The 16357-nt window shown below is 46.7% G+C and overlaps 1 protein-coding gene across 4 annotated transcripts in view; it reads left to right on the top strand.

The window, feature by feature from the left end:
• LOC139562114 (echinoderm microtubule-associated protein-like 4) overlaps positions 1 to 10820 on the top strand; it is a 102240-nt gene extending 91420 nt beyond the window's left edge. For all 4 annotated transcript variants that reach the window (XM_071379471.1, XM_071379472.1, XM_071379470.1 and 1 more), the window contains 10 exons: positions 518 to 669; positions 899 to 1024; positions 1699 to 1830; positions 2059 to 2126; positions 2260 to 2348; positions 2488 to 2585; positions 4773 to 4860; positions 5067 to 5165; positions 6570 to 6700; positions 7020 to 10820. In XM_071379471.1, the coding sequence (XP_071235572.1) occupies positions 518 to 669; positions 899 to 1024; positions 1699 to 1830; positions 2059 to 2126; positions 2260 to 2348; positions 2488 to 2585; positions 4773 to 4860; positions 5067 to 5165; positions 6570 to 6700; positions 7020 to 7547 (1511 nt within the window). In that variant the 3' untranslated portion in view covers positions 7548 to 10820. The remainder of the gene's footprint in view (positions 1 to 517; positions 670 to 898; positions 1025 to 1698; positions 1831 to 2058; positions 2127 to 2259; positions 2349 to 2487; positions 2586 to 4772; positions 4861 to 5066; positions 5166 to 6569; positions 6701 to 7019) is intronic.
• Positions 10821 to 16357: the final 5537 nt, after the last annotated feature.

Genomic DNA, 16357 nt, shown 5'->3' with positions numbered 1-16357 from the left:
TAGTTCCAAAAAAATAAAAAAATAATGAAACCGTTATTTTAGTTTAGTGACGTTCTTCATCCATAATCGTCAGTTACTCGATTGTACTGTAATTGTGCCACCCCTAACACACACACACACACACACACACACACACACACACACACACACACACACACACACACACACACACACACACACACACACACACACACACACACACACACACACACACACACACACACACAGACACGCACTCTCTCTCTCACTTCCACCTCAAATGCTCCCCTGAGGGAACAACGAGTTGGCCTGTACCGTGGCACATAAAGTACATTAGCAAATGTCAAATATCTGTTGTATCCTATTCCCAGAAATCTCCGCTGTGAGCTGTTTTACGACCACCCACTCCCTTTCTCATTCCTCTCTCCCTCTTCTTTCCTTCTGGGCAATTCTCTTTCTCCTCTCTCTCTCTCTCTCTCTCTCTCTCTCTCTCTCTCTCTCTCTCCCCTCCCCTCCCTTCTGTTCGTTCCCCCTGTAGGTGCGTACCAGATCAGCCGTCAGATCAAGGCCCATGACGGCAGTGTGTTCACTCTGTGTCAGATGAGGAACGGGACCCTGCTGACCGGAGGGGGCAAGGACCACAAGATCATTCTTTGGGACCACGACCTCAACCCAGAGAGGGACATAGAGGTGCAGTGGGCCATACAGAACATAATGCTGCCAGTCACATACGACACAGGCACATATACACCAGTACACCATGCACAGACATATACACTTACTGATATACAGTGTATCATATATGTCAAATATCACATGTTCAATAGGATGATAAACCTAGCATTCAATGTTGATCAGATTTTGGAACTGTTTTGGGAAGATGTTTGTTATACATCTCAATGTATCTGTTCCACTGCAGGTCCCCGATCAATATGGAACCATTCGCGCTGTGGCCGAGGGCAAAGGGGAGCAGTTTCTGGTGGGCACTTCGCGTAACTTCATCCTGCGGGGGACGTTTAATGACGGTTTCCAGGTGGAAGTACAGGTGAGAGGTTTCACTCTATGTCGCTCTCTCATCCTCTCTCTCTCACTCTCACTCTCTCACTCTCTCACTCTCTCACTCTCTCACTGCTGACTAGCTGACCACCACCGCTAAATATTCCTGGTGTGACGCGCCGGAAACATCCAGGGGGGTCAGCTACATGGCTAAAGGCATCTCAGGACTGCAGGGCCCTGCTAGATCAGCCCTGTTGTAAGGATGCCAGTGTCGGCCCCCTCACTAGCTGATTTCCCAATCGTTTCCTCCCTGTGAGGGAGAGCAGAGCGGGCGAGACGCTGCTATTTTCCAGAGAGCCCGTGTTGTATAACTGGCTTAATTTTTCCCCCAGTGATTTGAACGCTGTATAAACAGCCGGGCGGAGGTATTTCTCCCGTCTTTTGAGGGTGCCCAACTGATCCCACCCTCTTCTGTCCTCTGAGGCGCGCTAGCCCCGTGTGAAGGAGGTCATCTGAGATTTGTGGTGGTGTGTTTCCAATGGCTCAGTGGGTTCGAGCAGGGTACTTGCATTGTAAACGCTGGAGTTCTGGGTTTTGATTCCCACTTCAACGTACAGAATATACAGAATATGCGTTTACTACTCAGTAGGTCGTGTCAGTTTGGTCAAAATGAAAGCATAACCCCATCAGCATTATATTCTAACCTCTGACCTTTCGCCCCAGGGTCACACAGACGAGCTATGGGGGCTGGCGTCGCACCCCTTCAAGGATCTGTTCCTAACCTGTGCCCAGGACAGGCAGGTATGCCTGTGGAACTCTGTGGACCACTCCCTGGAATGGACCAGGCTCCTGGATGTAAGAACTAATACCTCCCTTTCGGACTATTCTATACAGCAGATTAAGAATCCACGCTCATCCACTAACCTTTCGGTTTTATTCACAGACAAAAATGAAATGTTGATCCAAGTTCTCCAGTTGAGATACAAACAAATCTCAAGTTAGGAATCAGGCCTTACATTTCAAACATACATTTATTTAGCGAATCTCTCTCTCTCTCTCTCCCTTGCTCTTTCGTTCTCTCAGGAGCATGGCCACTGTGCGGACTTTCACCCCAGTGGTGCTGTTGTGGCCATCGGTACTCACTCGGGAAAGTAAGTTCAGCAGAACCCCCATCTCTAACTCTGAAGCACATTAGTGTCGATCTGTCCCATCTCTCCCTCCTGCATGGGAAAAGTCCATTCTTATGAATCCTGTGCTGTTCTCTCCCCTCCCCGTGTGTCCCAGGTGGTACGCTCTGGATGCAGAGACCAGAGACCTGGTGGCCATTCACACCGACGGCAACGAGCAGCTGTCAGTCATGCGCTTCTCCGTAGGTGGGTGGAGCTGGTCTTACACCCGATCCAAACCGTGGAATTGGATTTGATGGAAGCGCTGTTCATTCAACAAACGCTTGGGGAGGATAATAGAACGCGGTGGATCATTTACCCACAATCCTGTTCACTCCCTCCTCAGATGGCACCCTGCTGGCAGTGGGATCGCATGACAACTTCATTTACCTCCACACCGTGTCGGAGAAAGGCCGCAAGTACACCAGATGCGGGAAGTGCATTGTGAGTACGGCACCATGTGTGTGTGTGTGTGTGTGTGTGTGTGTGTGTGTGTGTGTGTGTGCCTATATGCATGTGTGAAGATAATTGTCCTCAAAGAGACTCTGTCTTTGTCTACTGACTGTATATTTGACCTCCTCAGTGAACCTGTGATGACAGGAAAGGGAGCAGTTCAGTACCCAGCACGGGAAGAGGCCTTTAGCGTAGAAATATAGCCATAGTAAAGGCATTTCATCCAAGTGAGTTATGCAGACTGCTGTGGTGTGTTGAATGATGTGTGTGTGTGTGTGTGTGTGTGTGTGTGTGTGTGTGTCTGTGTGTGTGTGTGTGTGTGTGTGTGTGTGTGTGTGTGTGTGTGTGTGTGTGTGTGTGTGTGTGTGTGTGTGTGTGTGTGGGAGGCCCTAGGGAGTGCTGTCTCCTTGCAGCTGGAGAGATGGATATGATCAGTGCTTTCACAGTGTATTAATCACAGGAAAAGCAACAGGAGAGAAACCGAGAGGGAGAGAGAGAGTATGAATTATTAATACATTTTGTATTGCCTTGGCACCGGTCGGGTTGCTCCTTTTACGCCAACGAAGCTCGTTTTAATTGACTTGAATTGTTTTGAAAGGAGAGCGAGACATACACCAAGAGAAAGACGCGACCCCTGCAGGGTAGAGGTAGCTGTATACAGAGAGTGATCAGTACGCTGTGTCGTGACTCCAGTAGGTCAACTGGAGACCCACAGGGCCAGTGTGAATCACTCCACTGTTAAACACACTGTTGTTTTACACCTCCTCTGGCCTCCGCTTGGCTGCTGCTCAGTCTGCGATCTCTCTGTTTCTCTTTCAATGTTGTCTCCCTCTCTCCCTCTCTCTTTCTCCGTATGTAGTGTCTCTCACTCGTGGCTCCCGCCTCTCTCGTACTCTCTTTCTCCCCCGTTTCACTCTTCTCCCCCTCTTTCATGTCCCTCTCATTCATGTCGTCTCTCTTTTCGTCCGTCTAACTCGTTCTCCTCTCTCGCACTCTCTCGCTCTTTCTCTCTCGCTCTCTCTCGCTCTTCCCACCATGCCTGTGGAGCTCTGGTCAACTGTGCGTTGGATGCCAATGGCCCGGACCACGGTGCTCAGGTTGTGGTCACGGTCATTGCTTCTGGTGCTTGACCACTATGGTCTTGGTACCCTATTGTGGGACGAAACGTTACCAATGTTAACCCCCAGGCAACTTACCGTCCATAGCCTGGCAGCCACAGCAGAGCATGCGGCGGTATAGTGCTTTGGGTTGGGTAGTTTAATAACAGATCAGAGATCAGAAGCACAGCAGTTACATCTGAGATGTTTGAAAAACAAGCTAGGGGTTGCATGAGAGAGTATTAAACGCCAGATTCTCATTTGGTACGGTTCAAAGGCTCAGGGCTCCAGAGGGAATAAAGACATTGTGGGAAGGTTGGTTTGAGGTTTTATTGGCGTTGGCAGAGGACTGGGCCCCTGTCTGTAACCACAGCTCCACAGCAAAGCAGCGAGACACACTGATATACAGTATAAGTATATGAATTTATTTGTAGGGATTTCTAGGGACACATGCAAATATGTATACGAGTCCTCTTGTTCAGATAAGGAAGTGCCTAGGATTGTGTGTATAATTAGGGAAATGCATGAAGACAGAAATACATCTACTTTTTGTGTGTGTGTTTCGTTCAGTATGGGATTCAGATTTGTATGCGTTTGTGTGAGAAAGTGAGCTCAGCAGCTCTGGAGTGACTAGCCTTAACTTGGCAGGATGTCAGAGGTGTATGTGTGTGTGTGTGTGTGTATGATTCCATGTTGTGTGTATGATATGATTGCATGTGTGTATGGGTCTGTGTTTTGGATAGAAGCCTGCAGACCTGAAGGAAATCAAACAAAGTGCCAAGATAGGCAAACATAGATTCCCTCCCTGACTCTGAGTGTAGGGGGAGGACAGACACACACAGTGTTTCCTCCAATGGGCTGTGATGGAAGACTGGAGCTCGCTCCCAGGATAGTGCACTTAACCGCTGCGTGGGCTAGTTTTAATAAAGGCAACGATCTCCTCTGAAACGATTAGCCAAACGAAGCTAGCCCGCGCTGTACATGCTGTGCCTGTCACTAGCTCCATGAATGTACCCGTGAACTGTTTCATCTCTCCTCCTAAATCACCTACCCAGCCTTCTGACTCTGTGTGGTTTAACAGGGACATTCCAGCTACATCACACATCTTGACTGGTCCCCCGACAACAAGTTCATCATGTCCAACTCAGGAGACTACGAGATCCTCTACTGTGCGTAAACACACCTTCGAATGAGTGTCGTGCCGTAGTAAGGTTGCAGCAGCTTCATTGATGGAGCATGGCGCTGAATTACAGATGTTTAGCAATCAGACAAATCATTATTTCATTCACTTTTTCTTAAACAACCTGCGTAATAGCCAACACTGCTGTTGTGAAGTATGCCCTTAACCTATGCCCTGGTTCTATCCTCTTTGCAGGGGACATTCCAAACGGTTGCAAGTACATCCGTAACCGCTCCGAGTGTAAGGACATCGACTGGACCACCTACACCTGTGTGCTGGGCTACCATGTCTTCGGTCAGTATCTACTTGGGCAATAGGGATATGGCGGGAATGCTTTGTCTCTGTTCGTGGCTGTGCTATGCCGGATCTGTGTAGAGTGTGTTTTTATTTCCACTGCTGTGGGTGTATAAAGCCTCTGTGGGTGTGAGACCTGCTACTGAACAGAACGTGTGGTTTGGGACTCGTCCTACGCACTCTTGACTTTCTGCCTTTCCCTATTTTTTTCTTCCTCCCCCTCCCTCATTCATCCTGTCTTTCTCTGCTCTCTTTCGTTTTTTTTTCTTCATCCGTATTACGCAAGTTTGTAACGGGCGCGTAACAGCAAACGCATGTCCTTTCCATTTGAACTCTGCTTCCCGAATTGACCCTGCTCTGTTTCACTACTGGTTTTGTCCCACTGCAGTACGGCGTGTCGTGGTATCTGCAGTGCTTCCCCACATCTCTCTCTATCTCCGTCTTTATTTGTCTCCCTCCCTCTTTCTTTTTTCTCTCTCTGTCCATCTCTTTCTGTCGCTCCCCGCCCCTTTCTTCTCTCATTGTCTCGGGAGGGACAGGCCCAGAAAAAATAGAGCCCAACATCAGCCCCCGACTCCACATATTTTAGTTCTTTAGGAGGCTGGAAAAATAGTTCTCTCTCGACTTTCAGATTCCTCAGTTCTCAGCCAGTAGATTGTCCCTCGCCTAGGCTGGAACTGATAAGACCCAGGGGAATGGAGATCGCATGTGTGTGTGACGTGATCACTATTCATTTCTATGTGCCTATATCTCCCTGTGAGAGAGAGAGAAGGTAAGATAGGGAGTGTGTACTGTGCACGTTAGTGTGGATGAAGGCCCCTATAGTGTTGGTCTGCCCCCTGGTGGTATGCTTTTCACACGGCCTCACGTACTTGAACATGTGGGTAGGACACGAAATCAAATCCAATTGGTTGTGTACACTTATTTTGCAGATGTTATCGCGGGTGTTGTGAAATGTTTATGTTCCTCCGACAGTGTAATAATAAAAGTAATACCTAACAATACAAAACAATACACGCAAATCCCCCAAAATGTAAGAAAGGAAATAAGAAATATACACATATTAGAATTTCAAAGTCCTGAATATAAATGTATATGATGGTGTGTGTATAGACAGTAGGGACAGTACATGAATAGAAAATCTGTGTACAGCAGTAGTTATATAGGATAACACTGGACTAGAACACAGTATTTACATATAAAGTGGGTAAAACAGTATGTAAACACTATCAAAGTGACCAGTGTTCAATGACTATGTACATATGGCAGCAGTCTCTAAGGTGCAGGGTAGAGTACCGGTTGATAGCTGGCTAGTAACAGGGGCTAAAGTTCAGGGCAGGTTTCACTGCTATGATAGCAGGGCAAAACAACCAGTGTGTGTGTGTGTGTGTGTGTGTGTTCCAGGAGTGTGGCCTGAGGGTTCCGATGGTACAGACATCAACGCCCTGATCAGGTCCCACAACAGGAAGGTGATCGCTCTGGCTGATGACTTCTGCAAAGTGCACCTCTTCCAGTACCCCTGCGCAAGACCCAAGGTAAGCCCGGCCCTGGCCCCGGAGCACCAGCAGAGTCCGCTTACTGCTCAACAATACTGTACACATCTGTGTAGGCTGGTGGGGGGAGGACGGCTCATAATAATGGCTGGAACGGAGCGAATGGCGTGGCATCAAATAATGGAAACCGTGTGTTTGATGTAATTTATTCCATTCCACTCCGGCCATTACGTCAAGCCCGTTCTCCCCAATTAAGGTACCGCCAACCTCCTGTGGTATACATACTGTATATAGTATAGCCTACTGTAATATTAGCTTCAAATCCTAATATAATGTGCTCACATGTCTCCTTCCTCCACAGGCACCTAGCCACAAATACAGCGCCCACAGCAGTCACGTGACCAATGTGACCTTCATGCACAACGACAGTCACCTGGTGTCCACGGGCGGGAAGGATACCAGTGTCATGCAGTGGCGTCTGGTGGAGAAGACCCCCTCATTGGTCCCCAGTGACTCCTCCCTCTCTCTAGGGGAGGGGCTCCTACATAACTCCATCCTCCGTGCCACCATCCCAGCGGTGCCTCTGACGCCCACCCCCACCGAGCCAGCCCCGACACCAACCGCAACCCCTACCCCGCCCACCGTCCTCGACCTGACCTCTGACCCCACAGCGGCGCACTGCAAGGGAGTGGCTCTTGTCACACCTCCCCCCACGCCAACCTCCCCCACGACCAACGGACGGCAGGAGAGCTCCCCCGAAACCCCTCCCCCCGCCGAGCTAACCCCGCCCCCCTCTGACAGCACGCTGAGCCTCAAGGACAGCCTGGACCCCAGCGACGACACGGCCACGCCTAGCGACGAGGGCCGCCCTTTCACCCCACCCTTGTGAAGAGCCTCGGTTGTGATGCAGCCCAGCGCTCTCTCTCCTGCTCAGCACTCCCCCTGGAGGCGCCTCGATGTCGCTGCGTCTCTCGGGAGGGTTCCATCTCTGTTCAGGTCTCTTTTTGTTTTCAGTTTTAGTGTGTCTTCATGCTCTTCTTTTTGTTTCTTTTTGATGTCTGCGTTATTTGGGAAAAAATGGAGGATGTACGTGAGACAAGGCAGTGATATTAGTGGTTGATGTTGTTTTAAAAATGATCAGCCAACGTTGTGAGAGCGTGAGGAGAGAACGTTGTGTTGTTCTGGTTCATACGGTTAAGTCGTGCCTGCTAATGCTCACTCCTCAGTCCAGCCCTTATTCAATATTGATCTCATGTTTAAACTATGTTGCCATAGAAACGTATATACTCATCTAATCCTTACTCGATAATGCAACAACCTGCAATAACACACCATAGCATCATTTGCGACCACACACAACCAGTAACACACCATCACATACAGCTGATGAAAACATACTCCATCACTCTGGGCTTTCAAACAGGTGTGTGTGGGGGGGTTAAGGTTAGAATTAGTGTCAGGGTTAGAATTAGGTTTAGGGTTAGCAGCTAGGGTTAGGTTTAGGGTTAAGTTTAGGTTTTTGGGTTAAGGTAAGGGAACAGGTTAGGATTAGGGGTTAAGGAAAATTGGATTTTGAATGGGACTGAATTGTATGTCCCAACAAGGTTAGCTGCGCAAGATGTGTGTGTGTGTGTGTGTGTGCGTGTGCGTGTGTGGGCTGACATGCATGCAGACTGCCTTTCCATGGCAATAAGCTGTTCTCTCTACCAGAGTCCCTGCAGGAAACTCATCCATCCAGCCTCGTTGTAACGGCCAGAAAGGTTAATAATGAGCCATAGGATATCCTGTGGCCATGGACACAGTGACCGCACTGAACCACCAGCCACCAGTACCCAGCAGACTCTCACCTGCTCGCCCTACAATAACATGCTGCCATTTTTTTCTGTTTATTTGTATTTCCCTTTTGGATTTATACCTTTTAAAATCTTATCCTGGGGACTGTTCCTTCTCTGCTGGAATGGACTGAGATGTTTTTAAGAAGAAAAAAAAAAGAAAGAAAAAAAAAAGTCTTAAGTGTCTGCTAGCCGCCGTTTTCTACATTTGTGTCATTCCGCCCCCCCCTTCTGCAGAAATCAGGACTGGATCACTCTCACAGGAATACGCAGCCAGCAGAGGGAGGGAGAGAGACCCCTCTGTCTTCTTCTACACAGCCCTCTCTGTCTCCCGTCGGTGGGAATGTGCCGGTACATCTAGAGAGAGAGCGAGACTCTCTTCTGTTTATCGGCAGGAAGTAGAGGATAGAGAATTGGAGAGATTGCTTTTTAATTGTCCGTCCGTGACTAGAGAGGGAAAGTGTCGTCCTTTCTATAGCAAGGACGATAGAAGGGATATGTATACCCATGACTAAGGCATATGTGGCAATGCACAGTAAAGACTTTGATAGTAAGTATAGTAATTTTCCAGGTTTGTCATTATCAGAAGGAAGAGAGAGGACTTTGTAAAAAGGTATGTGGTGTAGAAAGGTGTAGTTGTCGTGGACACGGGACTGTGGAGGTAAGGTGCATGTCGGTGATGGTGTACTAAGGTCGGTAATGTGGCATTGACAGGGTTGTAGTGAAGAGGTTCGAGACGTTATCAGTCGTAGTGAAAGACTGCATGAGGGCATGGTTGTGTCGATGTTATGCTGATGTTATTCTAGCGTTGTCCTCAAATATGTAGACTTCCAGCTGGCCCACAAAGAACCTCTTTTTATATTATGAGTATTTTCAGATTTCTTTTGTCCTTGCAAATCAACCGTTTTTTTCCTTCTTGGGAATGCTTTACTATAGGTAGATTTTCTCTGTAGTTTGTCCTGTAGTTTTTCCCCCTGTGGTTCTGTAGTTGTAGTGAACATGGGATTTCCTTCCCAGAATGCTGTGTGCATGGAACGTGAACACACTTTTTGAACCCCGTACAATGACAGGTGTCAATCTATAAACTAACTCGTACCTTACGATATCTGGAGTCTTTCCTGAACGCTACAAAGCAGTTTTCCCGGGGGGCATGTGGTCTTGCTAGATCTTCCCCTCCCATACTCATTTATTTTGTACTTTCAGGTGTGGCTACTTTATGTATATAATGGTATGCCTGTGTGTATATATCTGGTCTCTTCATCTTGAGATATAGATAGACCCTCTGAACCATTTTTCATTGCTTACTTTTACCACTAGGGGGCACACTCCTCCAGCTCATCCACAGGCCAAGCACGTACAATACAGTGTGAAATAATGTCTCTCTCGAGTCCGCATAATGTGCTCTTCTTACCATGACAGGTTGTTATGGTGGGGGACAGTGAACTGGCTTTCTGGGGGTGTCACTCCTCTTGTTTTTACAGTGTATTCATGGCCAATCACCTTGCCCATGTAGACTTGGTTAGTGGTCTACCAATCGGGGGCCTACAGCCGTTATGTACTTTGAATGTTGCTCTGACGAATGGCCTTGACTTAGTGTCCACGTTGAGAGGGGTTCAGGGGTGGAGGTTCGGTAGGTTTTGCCTGTGTTGGTTAAAGGGAGGGGAAATGTTTTTTAAGATAGGGCGGATTAGTAAGGTGTGGAGGATTTGGACACCAGGGGCATCCCGTGTACTGGGCCCTGACAAGGATCTAAGGATTTTGAGAGGTAGAGGGCCATTATTTCTATTCAACCATATTTTTAGGATAAGTTTTTCTGAAGGGCTTGTATAGAATCATGTTTTTGAGTTAGATGGCTAGTATCCAAAACACACAAAGGAAAAAGGGAAGGAGAGAAGTGAGTTGAAAACACAAAGCTCCTTGACTGGTCTGAAACCTCAGCCTTGTGAATGAATGTCTAAGTGTCCTGGGGCGGGAATGGGGGAGGTAGGGAGATGGGTACACTGGGGTTGTGTCACCAACACTCCTTGAACAAAACAGCTGTGCCACCGTGGTTGGAATGGGGGAGGGCATAAAGGAGTGTGTGTGGGGGGGGGGGGACAGACATGTACAACCTTTTGTGATATTCAAAATAAACATGGTTATGACCATCCACGATGACGGGGATGCTGATAAAATGTTGAAATGATTTGATGGTGATGAGATACTGTATGAATGACAACAACGAAAAAACATGTTTCACGTGACAATGTTTGAGACGCTCTGTCTCTAGAAAAATACTGAAGATTTAAAAAAATAAAAAAATGCAAATAAACATTTTAAAACAGAGAGAAGCTTTGATGTTTGAGTATTTCCACTGATCTATGTGTTGATCTTGCTCTGAATGTTCTGTGGTATGAAAGGGTTTGCTTCTATACATCATTTCAGTTTACATTGAGTCACTGTTGTGTTTTCAGGAACATTGAGTTGTTGACGGAGCGTGACAAAGTCCACCTTTTAATCCTTCCTCAAACACCTTCCTGAAACAGCCTCAGGGACATAGATGTTTGAGGAAGGATTAAATGTGGACTTTGTCAAGCTCTGACGACAAGTCACTGATCCTGAAAACCAAACTGTGACGAGATTTTGTGTCAATCTGAATCCTCTGATACCTGACCTGCTGAGTGTGTATGTGGGCACACATGATGTGTGTACACATGCGTCCATGTGTATGTGTGTGTCTGTATAGTGGAGCGGTTATTCATTTCACGGTCTTCCCTAGTCAATTCTGGATGTTTCAGTCTCTAGTTGGGTCCGTTAAGTGGACAGTTCTCTGGCTGTGGTATTAGACTCTGTGGGTTAACAGTGGACAGAGGTCTCTGGCCGTGGTATTAGACATTGTGAGTAAACAGTGGACAGAGGTCTCTGACCGTGGTATTAGACATTGTGAGTAAACAGTGGACAGAGGTCTCTGTGGTATTAGACATTGTGAGTAAACAGTGGACAGAGGTCTCTGACCGTGGTATTAGACATTGTGAGTAAACAGTGGACAGAGGTCTCTGGCCGTGGTATTAGACATTGTGAGTAAACAGTGGACAGAGGTCTCTGTGGTATTAGACATTGTGAGTAAACAGTGGACAGAGGTCTCTGTGGTATTAGACATTGTGAGTAAACAGTGGACAGAAGTCTCTGGCCGTGGTATTAGACATTGTGAGTAAACAGTGGACAGAAGTCTCTGGCCGTGGTATTAGACATTGTGAGTAAACAGTGGACAGAAGTCTCTGGCCGTGGTATTAGACATTGTGAGTAAACAGTGGACAGAGATCTCTGTGGTATTAGACATTGTGAGTAAACAGTGGACAGAGGTCTCTGACTGTGGTATTAGACTGTAGGTAACCCAAGGAGTGGTGTCATTCTGATTCAGCAGATCTTGCTGACTGACTGCCACACAGATAAAAAGACCCAGACTGCCAGGCACCACACACACACACACACACACAGGAGAAAATTCTGTCCGTCTGTACCGCAAAGGGAAAAATGCAAGTGTCCCTATGAGCAGCATGATTCAGCATCCCACATTTGAAAGAATAACTTGAGTAAAGTGACCCTGTAAATCCTGCGTGAATAGTTCTCCATGCTTACAAAACACTGATGAAACGATGTATACTATAGCAGCATTTCAGACTCGAGATAGGTGGTTACAATATCGTAGGACTTTATTTCACGTGACTTTACATCAAATTAAAGTTATTTTTATCAAGTTATTTATACAAACTCATTCAATCACCAAGTCCTAAACAGCAGGTCACTGTCAGCTGATATCACAGATCATTTCTGATCTGTCCTGCTCTTCTTCCTCTGCCTGTCCTGGGCCGTGGGGTTAGTGTCCCCTGTAATCAGTTCTAGGCATTGCAGCGGTCCTGATAGCAGCACTTCCAGCCTGGTCGAGAGCAAAACTCCAGCCTAGCACAGCCCTTCTCCCCGGTCTCTGTAGAGGAGACACAAAACATTAGGAGATGTAGGATGAAGGTCTTTATCAGAAGATGTACTAGGATCAAGGATTTTACTATCACAAACCGTTTTATTCAATGAGACTTATTGTTAGGCTACATATTTGATCACTTCTGTTTTTGTATCCCAATTGAATAATTCATTATTGTGTCACTGATTTTGTTATGGTCAGAAGTCCATGATAATTGGATGTTGCCCTGTTGAAGGTCCAAACGTTGTGTTAACTGTTGTATTATGCAATCCAACGTAATTATGGGCATGTCTGACAGTTAATGTCATCAATCTACCAATGGATCCAGAGAACCAGCCTTGCCAAGAACAAGTAATATTAATCAGTCCTGGGCTGTCTGAAAACGTGACTAGCTGTCAAATCCTTGATTCCTCCGTCCTCGTTTCCGAATTCCTCGCCTCCCTTTCGAAAGGTTATTGGTGAAGGAAGTCTGAGGGGAGGGCCCTTTCTCTCCTCTCCAATGAGCTCATGAGAGAGAGGGATGAACACGGCCCTTGTGTAGCAGGAGCCAAGTGAAGGACTATTGGTGGTGATACTCACTCCTGGTGTAGCAGGCCTGCTCTGTTTTGCTTGAGCACTGTAGGACCTGGTTCCTCAGCATCAGGAAGTCCTCGCCGTAACACTCAATGTTGTAGTCGGCTATGACAAGGGAAGGGAGAGGGAAGAGGGTCAGGGTTATGTCTCATCAATGACCAAGGTATGTTTTGGGCAGGTTCACAGATCACTGGAGACAACAAACGCAATGGGATAATGATGTGTTCTGAGGAAGTACTTCAATCTCTTGCCAGCACGGTTATGAATGATGCAGAGCAGGAATTCAGTAATGGGAGTGTGCATGTGTGTGTGTGTGCGAGCTGCTGTGTGTGTGTGTGCGAGCTGCTGTGTGTGTGTGTGTGTGCGCTGCTGTGTGTGTGTGTGTGTGTGCGAGCTGCTGTGTGTGTGTGTGCGAGCTGCTGTGTGTGTGTGTGTGTGTGTGTGTGTGTGTGTGTGTGTGTGTGTGTGTGTGTGTGTGTGCGAGATGCTGTGTGTGTGTGTGTGCGAGCTGCTGTGTGTGTGTGTGTGTGTGTGTGTGTGTGTGTGTGTGTGTGTGTGTGTGTGTGTGTGTGTGTGTGTGTGTGTGTGTGCGAGCTGCTGTGTGTGTGTGTGTGTGTGTGTGCCTTTGGGTTGTGTGTTAGACCTCAAAATACAGAAGAAAGGAGACCTAAGGGAGTGTAAAAGCTACCTCAGGATAATGTTGGGCAACACCAGGAAGTGTTCAATCACATCTTCCTATACTATAGGATGGTGGTGGATGAAAAACAGAGCATTAGGCCAGTTTGAGAAGTGCAGGGTTGGATAGGTTACTTTCTAAATGTTATCCGTTAGTTACCTGTCCAAAACTGTAATCAGTAACGTCACTTTTAGATTAGACTCAGTAACGTAATCGGATTACATTAAGTTACTTTTAGATGACTTTCCCCTTAAGAGGCATTAGAAGAAGACAATGTATGTTACCAATTGAACGACATCTATTGCAGGATAAATCAATGTTAAAGTTTACATAGCTGGCCATATATGGATGTTAAATTCTACTTTATTGGTTGGTAATTTAGGCTTCTTCTAACCCATCTCTTTCTACTACATATAATAATATGATTACATTATATCTTCACATTAAAAGCCAAAGTCTGTCAGAATTCCAGTCATTCCAATACATGTTATACCCCTTGATCTTAAAGAATAGGACTTGTAAATATGGAAGTATAGATTAGCCAAATTGTTTTAGCTGAGCATGACCCCAAAACTAAGGACTTATTAGCCAGCCATACTCTGTTGTTTATGATTTTGTTGTCATGGAGGACTGATTCGCATGTTTGAGCACTACTGAAAAGTGCTATTTACATATGAAAAATGAATGTCATATGCTACATTTACTATAGGCCTATTGCTACCTTTTTGTTGGTGACACTTTGATATCTTGACAATATGCAGCTGTTTAAAGGGCAAATCCACAGATAAAACAAAACGGTCTCCCCGCCTCTGTTTTGGTAAAGAGTGATGGGCCTAGAGAAATGTAACCACTCTCCGATTAACAGACAGAGCTATGGATACAAGGACTGACCATCCATGATATCACAATGATTGTTTTAACCATGTTATGAGGCTATACAGTGTTTGTTTACATTACAATGTTTACAAACATTGGAGTTAAACAAGCTTATATTTTGGGTTCTCATGGAACGTGACAGTTGAACTAAGCTCATAAGACATAAGTTATATTCTTCAAGAATCAATGGATATTATATACACTGCTCAAAAAAATAAAGGGAACACTTAAACAACACAATGTAACTCCAAGTCAATCATACTTCTGTGAAATCAAACTATCCACTTAGGAAGCAACACTGATTGACAATAAATTTCACATGCTGTTGTGCAAATGGAATAGACAACAGGTGGAAATTATAGGCAATTAGCAAGACACCCCCAATAAAGGAGTGGTTCTGCAGGTGGTGACCACACTATGCTTCCTGGCTGATGTTTTGGTCACTTTTGAATGCTGGCGGTGCTTTCACTCTAGTGGTAGCATGAGACGGAGTCTACAACCCACACAAGTGGCTCAGGTAGTGCAGCTCATCCAGGATGGCACATCAATGCGAGCTGTGGCAAGAAGGTTAGCTGTGTCTGTCAGCGTAGTGTCCAGAGCATGGAGGTGCTACCAGGAGACAGGCCAGTACATCAGGAGACGTGGAGGAGGCCGTAGGAGGGCAACAACCCAGCAGCAGGACCGCTACCTCCGCCTTTGTGCAAGGAGGAGCAGGGGGACCACTGCCAGAGCCCTGCAAAATGACCTCCAGCAGGCCACAAATGTGCATGTGTCTGCTCAAACGGTCAGAAACAGACTCCATGAGGGTGGTATGAGGGCCCGACGTCCACAGGTGGGGGTTGTGCTTACAGCCCAACACTGTGCAGGACGTTTGACATTTGCCAGAGAACACCACGATTGGCAAATTCGCCACTGGCGCCCTGTGCTCTTCACAGATGAAAGCAGGTTCACACTGAGCACATGTGACAGACGTGACAGAGTCTGGAGACGCCGTGGAGAACGTTCTGCTGCCTGCAACATCCTCCAGCATGACCGGTTTGGCGGTGGGTCAGTCATGGTGTGGCATTTCTTTGGTGGGCCGCACAGCCCTCCATGTGCTCGCCAGAGGTAGCCTGACTGCCATTAGGTACCGAGATGAGATCCTCAGACCCCTTGTGAGACCATATGCTGGTGCGGTTGGCCCTGGGTTCCTCTTAATGCAAGACAATGCTAGACCTCATGTGGCTGGAGTGTGTCAGCAGTTCCTGCAAGAGGAAGGCATTGATGCTATGGACTGGCCCGCCCGTTCCCCAGACCTGAATCCAATTAAGCACATCTAGGACATCATGTCTCGCTCCATCCACCAACGCCACGTTGCACCACAGACTGTCCAGGAGTTGGCGGATGCTTTAGTCCAGGTCTGGGAGGAGATCCCTCAGGAGACCATCCGCCACCTCATCAGGAGCATGCCCAGGCGTTGTAGGGAGGTCATACAGGCACGTGGAGGCCACACACACTACTGAGCCTCATTTTGACTTGTTTTAAGGACATTACATCAAAGTTGGATCAGCCTGTAGTGTGGTTTTCCACTTTAATTTTGAGTGTGACTCCAAATCCAGACCTCCATGGGTTGATAAATTTGATTTCCATTGATCATTTTTGTGTGATTTTGTTGTCAGCACATTCAACTATGTAAAGAAAAAAGTATTTAATAAGAATATTTCATTCATTCAGATCTAGGATGTGTTATTTAAGTGTTCCCTTAATTTTTTTGAGCAGTGTATATAATTTATAAGTCCAAAAAT

Source organism: Salvelinus alpinus, chromosome 32 (assembly GCF_045679555.1).
Source record: "Salvelinus alpinus chromosome 32, SLU_Salpinus.1, whole genome shotgun sequence".
Taxonomy (NCBI): Eukaryota; Metazoa; Chordata; class Actinopteri; order Salmoniformes; family Salmonidae; genus Salvelinus; species Salvelinus alpinus.
Note: the sequence above shows the minus strand (reverse complement) of the source record. Positions and strands in the feature narration are given on the sequence as shown.